General features: G+C 35.5%; 1 protein-coding gene across 1 annotated transcript in view; it reads left to right on the top strand.

Moving 5' to 3' along the window:
- Positions 1–15932, top strand: part of MYO10 (myosin X) — a 135207-nt gene that overhangs the window by 30791 nt on the left and 88484 nt on the right. The window contains exon 2 of the mRNA XM_034411906.2: positions 3590–3688. Within this exon, the coding sequence (XP_034267797.2) occupies positions 3590–3688 (99 nt within the window). The remainder of the gene's footprint in view (positions 1–3589; positions 3689–15932) is intronic.

Here is a 15932-nt window from a genome sequence, read left to right as displayed (position 1 = left end):
ATATAAACATTTGGTTTCTTTATCATGGCCCGAAGACGAATGTACCATGTCTATATAAGAGAAATTTATGTCCAGCATTCTTGCAACAATGCTTGCTTTCCATGTCCCTGATTTCTTTTACCATCCCAAGATAACCTTCAGTGTTTTGATCAGGTGAGCAACAATATATTCCTAGATTTAATTTACCTTTGTGTCCAATATTGCTATTTATAGTGATTCTGTGAGATAACAACTTTCCATTTTCCAAATATCCCGAGTACAAAATGATATGGGTTCATAATCCAGGGAATAAACCCAGCACACTTGTTTTTCTGATGGCCAAAAGCTTGTTCCACCAAGCACAAACCCACAGTAACCTATCTGTTATTCCCAAGAGAAAGGCGACGTTAGTGGCCTAGTCTTCCCCTCCTCTTTCTTTGCAAGTCCCTTCTTGCTTGTCCTGGTTGCAGGCTGTCTTACTGCTTCTAAAATATGCTTTCTGGGACTGAGCTGTTAACTGAGGAATATGACTCCATGCACCAGCTAATTCATTTAAAAAGCGTATCAGTCTCAGATATAAACCCCTCCCGTCAGATCATGTGTTTCACAAAGAAAGCAAACATTTCTACCCTCCAGCCAGAACCAAACATACAGCCAGATTCAAATACTTTTTAAAGCAGCTGATCAGCTGTTAGAACTCACAGTCTTCTTCAGAAATAAATGAGTGGTATAATTTAGGTTTTGGCTGCCAGGGAGACCTGAGTCCAGTTCCAGCTAAATCCTCTATGTGACTTTGAACCACTTTTTTCTCAACCCACCGACCTTACATATTCCCCCCCAAAAGGGGGGGTGGGAAATCAGAGTTTAGTGTTATTTTTTAAAATCAATTCCTCGCTTGACTGGTTAAAGGAGATTCCTACTGATTGCAGATGTTTAGGTGGCTAGCTGATTACCTACTAGGATGCAATGGCTGTGGTCCAAAGAGGCATCTTCTCTCACAGAAGATTAGGGAAGCATTACTAGACTATCAGTTGCTGTTTGTTCTTTTGCTTCCTCCCCACCCCCACCCCCATTGCTGGCAAGTTTTCCACATGTTTCTGAGGGAGGGTAATACAGAAATGTATTATGTTCCTCCATGGGATCCTTCAAATCAGGAAATATTTTTGGATGGTGTACAAAAGGGTAATCCTAAATGGATGGGAAAGATGTGTGTGCTTTCCTGAATGCACCTTGGAGCAAGAACCAGCTGTAGCCCAGGTGCTTGTGTTTCTGACTTGCTTAAGCCATGTTGTTTTTCATCTCCAAGCAACAAGCATTATTGTTCTTTTTTTAAAGCCCCTGGTCGACAAAGAGCAGCTGTCTTCTGATAACTGAATTAGCTGGACTTTGACAGGCAGCTGCAAGTGTCAGTTGGCTTTATCTCTGTAGCTACTGCCGTCTTCCTTATTGCCCTGTCAGCAGTTGAAGCTGTTTGAATTCACAGAGAGAGTGTTGATAGGTGGAACAATAAGCCCAGTCTACAGTATAAGTAAACACGATCAGTGTCTGTCGTTCTCTGTGTGCTAGGCCTGATGAGCTGTACAAAGCAGCAGAAAATGTGTTGCCAACAAGAATGCTTGCAGATAATGATATGCTCATTTATACTAACATGATTTCTATTATAGTCGAGTTCTTCTGTTTTTGTTTTTGTTTTATTTGATTTATATGCCGCCCTTCTCCGGAGACTCAGGGCGGCTTACAATGCGTTAAGCAATAGCCTTCATACTTTTGTATATTTATACAAAGTCAGCTTATTGCCCCCACAAACTGGGTCCTCAATTTACCTACCTTAGAAAGCATGGAAGGCTGAGTCAACCTTGAGCCTGGTGAGATTCGAACTTACAGTAATTGCAGATAGCTGGTGTTAATCACAATGCTATTAGTCTGCTGAGTCCCCAGGCCCTGTTATGAAAGATATGATAAATGTATGTTGAAATTTCTGGAAGACTTGCAATGAGGACTGAGATTTCCTTTTTCTATCCTCTCTTTCCACATACATGTTTCCTTCCTGCTCCCATACTTCTTTGCATATATACATACAACTGTAATATCCTACACATTCACATGATTCCTATATATGCATACATTCTTTTTCTTGTAGTTGCTTGCACAGGCCAAGCACACATGGAGGACTTTCTCTCATTCCACACAACCTATTTATGATCCATCTAGATCTGCCCATAATTTTTACCAAATCACAACACCAGAGAATCAATATTTATTGATAATAGACTGATGTACACCCCAAAAATTTTAGTGTTTTTCCTGGCCTAACTACTCTTTTACAACTCTTGGGAAGATCTGACTGCATAGAACTCTTAGTTTCAGTCATTATTGGTACTGGTTTGGGGAAGATAACATGGACATAAAGTTGTCTTGGGTAGCTTTATAAATTTGATTCATAAATAAAATAAATACAATCAGATAAAGTATCTTCTTCCTCCCCCTTCACTTTTTTGTCAGACCCTTCACAGACCCTAATGTGTTCAAACTTTTGGGGTCTGTGTCTGGCTATTATCAATAAATATTGATTCATCTTGGCTTTCTAATTACATATGCCACATATTATTATTGATTTGTTTTCTGTGGACTAGTTCTTTTAAAATATTAAAGGATCTAAAGGTTCCTTGTCCTCTAATATTTGACCTATTTGATCTGAAATCAAACTAATTTACAGATTCCCAAAGTATAATAGTAATTAATTTCTGCATGAAGAAATCTGCTTACAGCATTGCCGTTAAACTGTGGTGAGGGAATTGCATTTTATTATCAGACTAAATATATCCATTCATGTTAGTTTTTAATGATTTAGGAAGAGTAGGATTGTTTCACATTCATATTTCAAATCAAATAAGCTACTCTATAACCTGAGTGGTTATCGTTATATTCAGTTACTTACCTGAGCTTTGTCTTTGCTTGAGCCACAGTATATTTTTCCTCTTGAATATTTCTGAAGCAAAACTGATCTTAGTCAATTAGGAAACATGTTGGATGTAATGATTTCATAGAACTTTATACTTAATGAGCTACCTTGCAAAGGTATTCTGGTATCTTCATTGGTTAAAGGAACACTGACTACTAGGGATTGAACCGTCTCCTCAAAAAGGGGTCACAAAGGCACGACTTAGTGATGAACAGCAATAAAAAGCATCCCAAATGCTTCATGGGATGGAAAAGCTAAAGATTCCTTTATTCTATAAATTAACCTTGATGAAGTAGGACATAGTTTTTATGAAGATCTGAGTTTCAAAAGATTCCATACGCTGTACCATAAATACAAACATTATGTGTAATTTTATCTAACTGTAACTCATCTGTGTGACTCGGTGAATTGGAATCACATGTGTTTGTGGTTTTCTATTTTTTTTAAGGTAAAAATCTACCCCATAATCTGTTAGGGTTATTAATAGAAACAGGAACATGTACTTTTGGATGAGGTTTCGTACCTGTTTTGCTATTTATTAAATGGGATCTTCATATGTCTATTGGGTGTGGGAGATATGATTACTAAGATTATATTTTTAAAATTAATTGTTGATTAATGTTGGTTTTTGTTTTTTCCCCATTTTAGGGAGTACGAGTTTGGTTGCGAGAAAATGGCCAACATTATCCAAGCACTGTACTTTCCTGTGCAGAAGGAGTTGTTGTATTCAAGACTGATTATGGGCAGGTAAATGAATTGCTTCCAAATATGTTTTGTTTGTACTATCCATATCCTGGCAAGTAAGTGAGTTGTTATGAACTCTTATAGTTTCTTCAGTCCATAGGCCAGTTTTGGGAGCAGTTATTTCTTATTTGTGATAATTCCCATGAGGTAACTATTGTTATTTTTCTTTACAAAATAGAAAGGCATCAAGAAGCCCTAAGAGATTTTAGGAAAGTCTTCTACATCTGTATAATCTTTCCATCTCTTTCCATCTCTTCACCTTTTACCACACCCAGTGCAGAGAAATAACCAATCCTTCCTGAGTCATCTCAATGTATGTCAGTCACTATGCTGGAAATGTCATCTGTCTTTTAAAATGAGTAAATGTGCTTATTATACTTTTAAGAGTGTATGCTTATTCAGAGAAAAAGAAGTGAAAGTTAATCACTTTCACTGTAAATGGCAGCCAAAGTGATAGTAAGATTTTATAGCTTTTCGTACAATGTAAAATTATAGAATTGGAAAGGACCATTGCATCAGTATAGGAATCCAAGTTTAACCATCTCCAACAGATGGCTGATTAGCCGCCACTGGAACTCTTCCAATGAATGGGAGCAGACTTCTCTTCTTTATAATTCGTTCCACTGTCAAACTATTCTAACCATTTGAAAGTTTTTCTAACATGCAATCAAAACCTTGCATGGAACTTAAGACCATTGTTCTGTGTCTTACAATATTGCCCTGAAAATATGATCTCTCTTTTTCGGAAATTTGCATACAGTCACAAAAGAATAGCAATTTTTTTTCTTGGCTGATTATGATTGTTTCTGTGAATAATGTTAAAAAGGTTTTCCTTTTTAAAAGATTAAACACCCTACACACAAAAGAATCACATGATATAATTCCATTTTTGTTAGTTTTTACACTAACAGAAGAGGATAAAGATAACTTTTTCCTTTAAATCTAATAAGACCGAACACAAAGGAAAACACAAGTGTAATGAAAACATGAGCAACAGTTTGAATGGGGGTCCAGTGGATGACCGCAAGCTGATTAGCCTCTATAACATCAAACAAAAGAATGTTTAATTAGAGTATCAGTGGACAAGAGCTTGGCTGAGGGGGAACGGGTCATGCTGGCTGGCTTCAATTCCAAATGCTCTAAATAGAAGCAGCTGAGATTTAATATCTTTAAAAAATGTAAAATGTGTGCATTTTCCAGTCAAAATCACAGATGGTAAGTATCATGGGCCTTGGCATTCAAAAATCTTCTCTGAATTTGCTTAACAAAGAAATCATTCATGGAATGACATTAGGCTAGAAAATAGAACATGATCCAGTATCCTCTGCTTTAAATAATAAGCACCTGTAAATATCTTCTCCGTCTTCCATCCCTGCCCAGTTTCTTTTCCATTTCTTTTCCTGATTTTTGAAAGAGACTTTTCCCTCTCCTCCTTGGGAACTTAATTTTAAAAAATACTTAAGCATTCAGAACCTGAATGATGTGGTTTGCTTCAAATATATTCCTGTCTACAGGGATTACTCCTTGCTTTCTCATTCTCTCTTTGGGAGTATGTGGGAGGTGACAAGCAAGAAGTAATGGAAGTTTATGACTATCATAGGGTCTCTAGAATCCAGCATGCCTCAAGAATTCATTTTAGAGGGATCTTTAAAGCAGATGGAAGCAATAGACAGCCAGGAGGCCTTGAACTCTTTTGAAGTAGGAGAATTTGAAGTTACTTTGTTGAAATGTGTGGGCGGTCACCTTCAAACTAATGTTTGTGGTTCACCTCTCTTTTTGCTTTTCTGTTTAAATCTGCTTCTGTAGTTTATGCTCCCCTTTCAGATTGCCAGTTCAAGGATAAGGCAAAACCATGGATGGAATACTGTTTTAGAAAGGATTTGGGGCTGAAAATTTGCCTGAGTATTCCACACTATTTGTTCAGGATTGTTCACTGAAAAAGCTAGTTGCTGACAAGACTTTTGAGTCCTTATTTACTAAAAGCTGATTTGGTACAGATTACAAATTCTGTGGAGTGTTGAATGTAATAGGGTTTCCACTTGCCTATGAACTAATCCAACTCAGGCTTACCAGCCCATATTGGGTTTACTAAAACCAACAACCCAACCTTGATAGTGAACTGCTAAATCCTGTTAACTGCCAAATGTCACCCCCAATCTTCTCCTTTCTGGGTTTAAAATGGCTGCATAGCAACTAATACTAAGGTCACCTGACTTATAGCCTTTCCTATGGACATTGGGTTCTAAGAGAATCTAAACAATATTCTGTTTCCAGATCATTATCAGCAAAGTTTAGCACCAAATTAGTCCAGTTTGTTTGGGTGTCTGCATGAATATAGGAAAAGCCAACAAGGAGCCATGACTGAAAACAGGTGCATCACAATAAACAAAAGTGCTCCCTTAGAACCGGCTATAAGATTTGAACTTCATCTCAAACTTGCAGGTCTAACTTTAAAATGCTAGGTTTTTACTAAGATGGTTACTTCTCCAAAGGAGGAAAAAGTTTTTCAGTTGCTAAATTTTAATTTAACACATTCATTCTTCTGGTCTACAAATTACTTCACCATGTCTGGGGTTTATTTTGGATATCCAAAAGTTGTATCCAAAATAGTTAATAGCACATATAAAAACAATAAAGCAATAATAAAAATAATAAAATGTGCAATATATACATTGTTAAGGATTGTGATATAAAAGAATTATCACTCCATTCAACTATTAACATATTTCGTAAAGATAGCAACCATCCAATATTAAAAATTGCATTAATAAAGTAACTAAGGAATACAGGTACAAAACTTGGGCCTCTTTTGAATACAAAAAGCATGGGAGAAAACAGAACCATGAAAAACACACTTGGCTTCTTGGAGCAGTAGAAATTCCTTTATAAAACATGACAAGAGTTGCATGGCATTCAGTTTAGCAAGAATTAATCTTAACTTATTATATCTGAAATGTTAAAATGTGAACACAGTATTAGAAGGCAGTACTGAGTGGTTTCATCTATGTAATTCTTAGGTTTTGTTTTGTTTTTCCACACAGGAGTTATTTAGCTTTTTATTTAAAAATGAAATACCACCTCCAGGCAAGTTATCAAAGTTCAAGCATCTGTCTGGTGCCAGGGTGAAAGAGAGCTTCTAGCAGATGTTAACTGAGCATTGCTTGGAGACCCATATTCACAAAACAATGGCTAAAAACATATGTTACTCATTGTCAAACTGATCAGGTTTTTGTAACTAGCATTATCTTCCAGACATTGTATGGGTTTTCAAAACAGGTTTTAAAGGATATGAAAAGAACCATTTATTACTTCCCAAATGTTGGGGTCATGACCTATGAGGGGGTCATTGGGAACTAAAAAGGACAAAGGAATTAGAACCTTAAAGCCTTTCTGATGAGACTTCCCTCATTCCTTGAAAGTCACTTCTTTGAACTAAATTTGATCACTTTTTAAAGGTTGAAGTACTACTATGGATGCAGGGCCGGATTTTCCTATAGGCTAACTAGGCTTCAGCCTAGGGCCTCAAGATCAAGAGGGGCCTACATTCAAATTGTTAGCAAAATTAAAATTACACTTTCACTATAGGTGAAAGGGCCTCATAAGTGGAATAGCCTAGGGCCTCTTTTCATCTAAATCCGGCCCTGTATGGATGTCACTGTGTTTGTATTTATTAGATTTCTGTTGTATCCTGTTGATTGTTATATGATATTATAACATCTTGTCAGATGTTACGTGTACCTTATTAACTCACAACATCTTCTAGAAATGGAATACATGTCTAACTTATTTCTAACTTTTCTATACCTTTATATAAGTTATTTGTGTTTTTTTTCTTTTTGTTTCTACAGCAAATGAGACCAAATTAACATAAGCAGACCTGTAGTTTGAAACCTAGATTTATACCCATGAACATCAAAATGGAGTCTGGAATATGCAGAGATTACTAAATCTCCCCATTTGCCATTATTTGTTTCGTCTCCATTCTGTGTATGTAGCTTTGTGATCAGTGAAAAAATACAGCGGTATCCCATTCTTCTTAAAAAGTGATTCTTAAAATGATTAAAACGGTCTTGCTCTTGGTGATGGAAGAGTAAGAAAATCTATTATACTTACGTTAATTCAGGGCTTAGCCAATTTAAACATAAACATCTGGGAATAAGCAATGATGATATCTTAATGGACTATTTCTGGCTCTGGTAAAAATATTTGATCTATAATGGAATAATATTTAACAAAATATCAATTAATGTATGTTATTGTCTATGGGGTTTACTGAATAGTTCTTTATAGTACTAGTCCTATGGCTATTGAAATTGATGTGTATGTTAAAGTGCCAGATAATTGATAGTGCTATATAGATAAAAATGGTATCCGACAGTGGAATCCTATGATCAGATGTACTCAGAAAAAACAACTTTTGAGCTTAATAATGATTACTCTACAGAGCAAAGAGGGTAATAGCTTGAATGCTTGCTTACTCTTACATCAAATTGGACTAGCCTTATAATATTTTATCAATTTAAATCTTTATATATTGGAATAGCTTTATAAATTCTCAGGAAAATATCTAAGATTTATTTATGCACATACTTAAATTGCTGATTCTCTATATAGGTTCAAATCCCATCTGTTCCTTCCTGTTCTTCTCTTATATTAAAGAAAGAGGATTATTTTTGTTTTATGCAGATATACATAGTTATAGTTTAAAAGGTTAAAATTTGATTTTAAGGCATACTGTAGTTAATTACACAAACATGCCGTTTGATCGAGTGGTGAAGGCACCAGGCTGGAAACCTACAGACTCTGAATTCTAGGCTTCCCTTAGGTATGAAAGCCAGGTAGATGACTTTGGGCCAGTCACTTTCTCTCAGCCCAGGATGTCAGGGTGTCAAACTGGTTGATCAATTCCTGTTGCAACCAATGGATCATCATTTGGTTGATCTGAAAAAGGTAGACCTCTGCACTTCCAGGAAAAAAAACTAGGAAGTAAAAAAAGTGTTTACACAAAATAAATCAGTCTGCTCCCCATGTGTGCTCTCCATACATTTGTGTCTTGATAGCTGGTATATATTCAGACGTGCGAAGTACAAGTAAAAATCTGTGGAGTGAAGTTGGGTTAATTGTTCAAAGCTTTGAATGTCACAGAAGTGTAAGACTTTGCTTAGGTACAGCAAAAACGCTGTTTCTGATTTGCATAAGGAAGGATGTTTGTGTTGTTCAGGAAAAATGCATGCAACTCAAAGAAAATCAATGAGATTGATAACTTGTATAATAAATTTGAGTTGTTTTTTAATCATGCCATTGCAGGCATTTAATAGCTTGTTTTAGAAGTTGACAGCAATCTATGGAACAGAATTTTGAGACAGAATACTTGAGATTGCAATAGTAGAAATTAGTTTTGGTCATAGTTATAACACAAAAACTTTCCCGCTGTTGAAAATATGGCAGTGGGGGTAATGTTGCTTTATTTGATTTTACTCTGTAGCACTATTCCCGCCTAGGGAGAAACCAGACAAAAATAGAAGCAAAAGAAGTGCTGAGAAATAAAACAGAAATCATCTCTGTGTTTGGAAGACTCATCTTTTTTGTGAACTGTAAAATAAATATTCTAAATCAACAAACTCAGTGAAGTGTTACTTGGGGGGGAAAAGGCATGAAAACTAGATTTGGAATGACCTGCTTGAACTCCTGGCTGCATAAAGTACACAATATTATCCTGGAGGAGAACATGCTTGGCCGGCAAGAAACCTAATCTAAAACATTTCTGCCAAGAACTCTTAATGCATTCCAAAGTTTTGTTGCAATTTTTTTTGTTTTGTTGTTTTCTTCTCTACTAGTTTTCTTTCCTCATCATCTGATACACACATCCCCGCTTCTTCCTCACAAATCCAGCCTATTTTCTTGCTTTCCTTCATTTGTGCAGGGACTTCTCCCTGCTCAATTCCCCCATTCCCATGATATTGGCAATTCAATCAGTCACTACCAGACAAATTGTGTGTACTACTCATGAATTCCTTAGCTTCGTTTAGTACTTTTATTTAGTGCACAGATGTCACAGGTATGTAGCATAAATAACTGCACTAGGATAGGTAAATAAAAGATTATACACAGTGTAAATATGTATGATCATAAAATGATGCAATCAGTGGAAAATATTTTCTTATGTAATAGTACAAAATTTCCTAATATTACAACAACCGTTAGAATAAATGAGAAACGTTTTCCAGCTTCATGAGGTTTCTGCAAAGAGAGGCACTTTTAAGAGTCTTTTGAAACTTCAAGACACTGAACTCCAGATATAATTCAAAGGCGGGATGATAGAGAGTAGGAGTATGAGGGAAAACGCTAAAACATGAGGTAGAAAAAAACTAAGTGACCTTGATTAGATGAGCAAGCTTATTTACAGTAGAGATTGTGGATTGTGCAAAACTTATTTCTGTGACACTAGCATTTGTTTATAGAAGAAATAATTTACCAATAGAGAAGAATATTTGTAGCTCAAAGCTGAAATGATGGATCCTTCATGCTCTCTGAGCTTGGTTGTTTTCTTGCAGATGTTTTATTACCCAAACTAGGATTTAGAAGTAATTTGTAATTAGTCACTAAAAATAAATTTATTGTTAGCATTGGAATATCAAGTAGTGTATTCTTCAAATGAAAATCCCCAGCTTTCATTGTTTTTCCTATTTAATAATTGCATCAAGAAAACACACACACTGCTGTTTTGTATGTGGAATATAGATAGATAGATAGATAGATAGATAGATAGATAGATAGACAGACAGACAGACAGACAGACAGACAGACAGACAGACAGACAGACAGAATTTCATGCTGTTTGTGTACACTTTTCATCTAGTCATATGTAAAATATATCAGGGAACCTTTGTCCCAGTCCCTTTGTCTTGAGATAAACATTAGTTCTAGTGAATCACCAATGTCTCTACATGCTGGAAAAGTAGATCGTTCACAGTGGAATAAGAGCAAGTAGTGACAAATAATATTTCCTTTTGTTATGTCGCATTATGTATATTTCTACCTTTGGGAACAAGCTAAGTGAATTCATCAGTAATTCATATTTCAATAAAAACAAACAAGCTCAAACAAACAAACTCAAAACTCATTTGATTTTCAAAATTTACAGTTGTTCTAATACCTTTTTAGACCTTCACTGTGATTGCTGTAAAAGGACAGTCATAATAACTGTTGTAAGGCAAATGATGTTGGTTTCTTATTGATAATTTTTCTTTGGGACGTATGCTTCTTCCTGTCCTTTTTAAAATGAATAAATAAAAATGGTTTTTACTGTTTTGGTCTGGCTTTGAAGCAACAATCTTCACTTTTGAATTATATGGATTGTAATATCACAAAGATCATGTTAAAGATGGATCAACAGCCATTAGGGAAAAAAATACAGTTATAAGGAATGTTTAAACAACAACAAAAGCATTTTGTTATGTGTGCATATAATGTTTAGAATTATAATAGTTTCTCAGAAACGATGTTGAGTTTATGTATTCAGACTTTCTTCTCAACATGAAAATGAATGGCAGAGAGGGACTTGGAGTTGTCCCCTCATCTCAGATCTTGTTTGAAGATCCCTTTTGTTTTGCATAGCTGATCTATATCCTGTGATCAGTTTGGAACTCAGTCATATGTAATATACATATAATGGAAGTTTGAAATATTTCCCAATGCTCCATGTTCTACATAGTTATTACTGATAAAAAATTAGGGGGCAATGGGAAAACAATAGGCTTAGGCAGCAAGGCACCTTTGTTTTGTTGCCCACATACCATGTTTCCCTGAAAATAAAACTGGGTCTTATATTAATTTTTGCTCCAAAAGACTCATTAGGGCTTATTTTCTGGTTAGGTCTTATTTGGGAGGGGGGAATATGGTACTAAATGCATCCATCTGGCTGACAATATTAACTGGGGCTTATTTTGGGGGTAGGGCTTATATTACGAGCATCCCGAAAAATCATCCTACAACTTATTTTCTGGTTGGGTCTTATTTTTGGGGAAACAGGGTTAAGTCTTATTTGGGGGGGGCGGAATACGATACTAAATGCATCCATCTGGCTGAAAATCTTAACTGGGGCTTATTTTGGGGTAGGGCTTATATTACAAGCATCCTGAAAAATCATCCTACAACTTATTTTCCAGTTGGGTCTTATTTTTGGGGAAACAGGGTATGTGTGATACAGTTAAGAATAAAACTGTATAGTTAAGAATAAAACTTGCTTTCAGTCTAAGCAGTCTCTGCTTGAATAGGCATCCTGTGATAGCATAAGTGTGTTGCAAATGGATAAAGGTCTCTAAATACCATAACTTGAATGACAGCAACTTCAACAGACAGTAGTCTACTCAAAGACACCCTTAAGGATCACATATTAACAAATGTGTTATATGTTGTTATTTGATCGTTTGAAATGAAGAACTAAGCCCTAGATGTAAGCTGCAGAAGAACTATCCAATTTTTTATATATATATAAAAAAAAAGCTGAACACACAAGGAAATCGAAGACAACTGCCCCCACCCACCCCCCATCCCACTCCACCATAGACTAAAATAAAAGGGATGGGAAAAATAAGTTGAAAGAAAGAAGCTGTTCTGGTTAAAAGCGTAAGGTTAATCCTTCTGATTTTGTAAAATACACTCTGACCTAGAATCTAAAAACGAATAAATAATGTCTCAATATTTTTTCTCTCTCACTGGAACCTGTTATCACAGCTGGACTAAAAGGATTTCTCAAGGTTAAATAAACCTTGGACGTCTGTTATGTTAAAATCCTCTCACAATGTTTTTCTCTGGTTTTGTTTGTAGTATTTGGTTGGTTGGCTGCTCTAAATATTGTGTGTCTAAGTTTCTGTGAATATACACACAGCACTGAATAGTTAAAGAAAACTTAAATTGCTTGAAAGTTAAGAAATATCCATACATTAAGAGAAAGATTTCATTTATGTGTAAAGCTTTGTGATGCATGTGAGAAAAAAAATATACAGTAATGTTCTCTTGGGACCTATTCTGATGTAACTTCAAACTGAAATCTAATGTTTTTTATTAAACCACCAGGAAGCCTATGATTCACATATTTTCTGAACCTACATTTCAATTCACTTTTGCTGTTAGCTACAACTTATTGTTTATTCCTAGCAAGTAGAGTGTAGTTTGAATTTGACCACTGATGAGCATAAACAAGGACTCAGTACTAACTTACACTTAAGTGTTAACCAAATTTTTCATTTGTTTTGTATAAACCACAGAGAAAATGTTGTGTTTGTGAATGAAGTACGGAGCAGTGTTTCAAATTGTTCCCTTTGAGGATTTATTAGTATAATCCAGGATCATGTAACACATTTTTTGCAATCCCTCAAATCCTCAGAATTGTACCAGGGACATTTGATGAAAAGCTATATATTAGCAGTAATGCAATTACAACTAATTTATGAGAAAAATAAATTGATGTGGTAAACATCCAGTTTGCTTAACCCACCAATTATCAATGAAAGAAAAAGGTCAGAATCTCTGAAAACAAGAAACATGACCTGAAAATTCTCAGCTTGCTCTTTCTATTGATATCATCCCATTGCTTCCATTGTCTCTGTAGCTCTCAATAATGGTGTAGGATTAAAAAATAACCATATCGGCTACAAAAAGATTCCACGCCCTTGGCAAAATGCCAAATTAAGGATCTGAACAAGCCTTGATTTTAATCTTAAAGAATTGTCTTCTCCTCCATGCTCATTAATAGCGCATTCCCTTTTAATAAATGTATTATGGGAGTTGTTTATAGAGGAATCAGAATAAATTAATGTTGTAATAATGATAAATCAGATATGCCTTGTAAGTGGTATTGCAGGTTTGACAAGAAATGGGAGTATGAGAAATGTTTTCCAATTTTATTGGCTCAATTGTGTATTTAATGTCTTTTTATATACATTTTTTTTAAAAATTGCCCTGGCATCAGGTGTAAGGGATGAAATTTTTGTAACATTTTGGAAACTATATAGCAATGGCAGTAAAGTTACGTTGATTAGAGTATTTTAGTTTCAATAGAGCAGTATTTCTCAATCTTGGCAAGCTTAAAATACATGGACTTCAACTCCTGGTTGGGGAATTGTGGAAGTTGAAGTCCAGCCATCTTAAACTTGCCAAGGTTGAGAAACATAACTGTAGAGCAGCTAAATCAGCAGTCTGGTTTTTCATAAAAACTAAGCTCCATCAATTGGCCTTCAATAAAAGGTTTGGGAATGTATTGTAATATATTGAGTAAAAACTTTTTCTGAGCGCTTGTAGGAAATGAGATTTGGAAAGAGTATGGATAATATGAGTCACTAGTAGATTTATTTTGCTGTAGCTTGGGTTTATTCTGCAGAACTGTATAACCATAAACATTGGAAAGATGCTTGGTCAAGAACGATGTGGAAAATTTTGGCACAATCCTCAAAGAAGTATTTTTCTTATTCCTATTGTAAACCCACTTTAGCTTTTGGGCCACTGAAAAAATATATGTGAGTATGTGTCAAGTGCTACTGTTTTAAAAGGTGTCTCAGTGAGCATCTCACAACCTTTGCTTATTGGTTAATCAATCAGAAGTGCTGGCTTGATTTTAATCCATTATTTTAGCTTTAAAATATTCCCAGTACTGTACAATGCTTGGTAATCTAACTGTATTTACAGTTGAATTTAAATTAACCCTTATTACTTCGAGAAATGAAGAGGGGTTAAGCAAGTGGCAATCAAGTCCAAGAGGGCCTTTGCATAAATTCATTTCTATGCCAGTTGTGACTGGTCCTTGATTGGAAGTTGTTGTTCATTCTGAGTTACTCTTAGTTGCTTTTTGACTGGGCTATTGCAATGCACTCTATATGGAACTACCCTTTAAAAGCAAAAGAGGATCTTTTTAAAAAAAACTGGTCCAGAAAACAGCAGCCCATGCAGTTTTTGGTATGTTATGGTACACTTACATAATGAGATGTACTGATTCCCATTAGATTTCCAAGTGCAATTGAAAGTGCAGGTTGTCCACTTTAAAGTTCTGCATGGACAGATAATTTGATTTTTTAAAAAACTGCTTTTATAATTATTATTTTAAGTAGCTGTATAAAAGTGTATTTTGATGCTTTTAACTTTGGCTGTGTAAATTCATTGTGACTTTGTATGTATATTGTTTGTGTGTCTATATAAATAGAAAAATATGCATATGTGGCATTGCTTATCCTTCTGTCAAAAGCAGTATTGCAATGATGTAACTCAGGTTCAACCCCATTTGAACATCACAGAAAGATAACACAATACTATATCTGTTATTTTGGCAAAAGCAGCTGGAACTGTGAACACATAAAATTTGTCCAGGGAGATGTACTCATAGTAAAAAGAAAGCAGTCGACAACTGCTTCTCTAGAATTGAAGAGTGGGAGGACACACGTCCAGTAGGAGGACATGATAGCTTGTTCTTTGGACTAACTACCTTGTGGGCTGCTGTCAAAGTACCTTGATCCAAACAGGATTTTCTTAACTGGTTTAGAATCAAATCAATTTCTGCACAGAAAAGAAGCAGCTGAAAACCAGTTTGGCGTAGGGCTTAAGGCTCCAGGCTGGAAAGCAGGAGACTGTGGGTTCAAGTCCTGCCTCAGCCAGGAAAGCCAGCTGGGTGACTTTGGGCCACTCATTTCCTCTCAGCCCAACCCATTTCACAGGGAAAATAGGAGGAAGTGTTGGAGTTCACCACCTTGAATTATTTGTATAAAATAATTTTATTCAGGATAAAAATAAATACAAATATGTAAGGTAAATGCAAATGTGCCCAGTGACATACTGCTACTTTTATTGGATTGAAAAGCTTCCAAAAGCTGTTTTGATGTAAGATAGTTACATTACATTCTTAAATAATCTTTACTGATCATATATATGGGATTTGGAACTGGATGTATTCTTCAACTGATGATGGTATGGTATGTAGAAGGAGGTTGAAGGGATGCAACCTGCCCTTCCAAATTCATGGATAAGAGAAAGCGGGGGGAGCAGAAAATAAGGTAGTGTCTGCAATTGATTACATTTCAGCAAGTTGATTAAGTTCACATTTTTAAACTGAGTTAAAGATGTAATCAAGTCAATATTGAATATCTTAATTGAATATTATCATTACCTTCTCTGGTTTTGCTTCTTTCAGTGCCTCAAAAGAAAGTTCTATTGGATCACATTAGGTCATATATTTATTTATTCATGCACCTCACTTGTA

Source organism: Pantherophis guttatus, chromosome 3 (genome assembly GCF_059756535.1).
Source record: "Pantherophis guttatus breed Tessera chromosome 3, ASM5975653v1, whole genome shotgun sequence".
In the NCBI taxonomy this organism is placed as follows: domain Eukaryota; kingdom Metazoa; phylum Chordata; class Lepidosauria; order Squamata; family Colubridae; genus Pantherophis; species Pantherophis guttatus.
The sequence above is the reverse complement of the archived record's forward strand: the minus strand, read 5'-3'. Positions and strand labels throughout refer to the sequence as shown.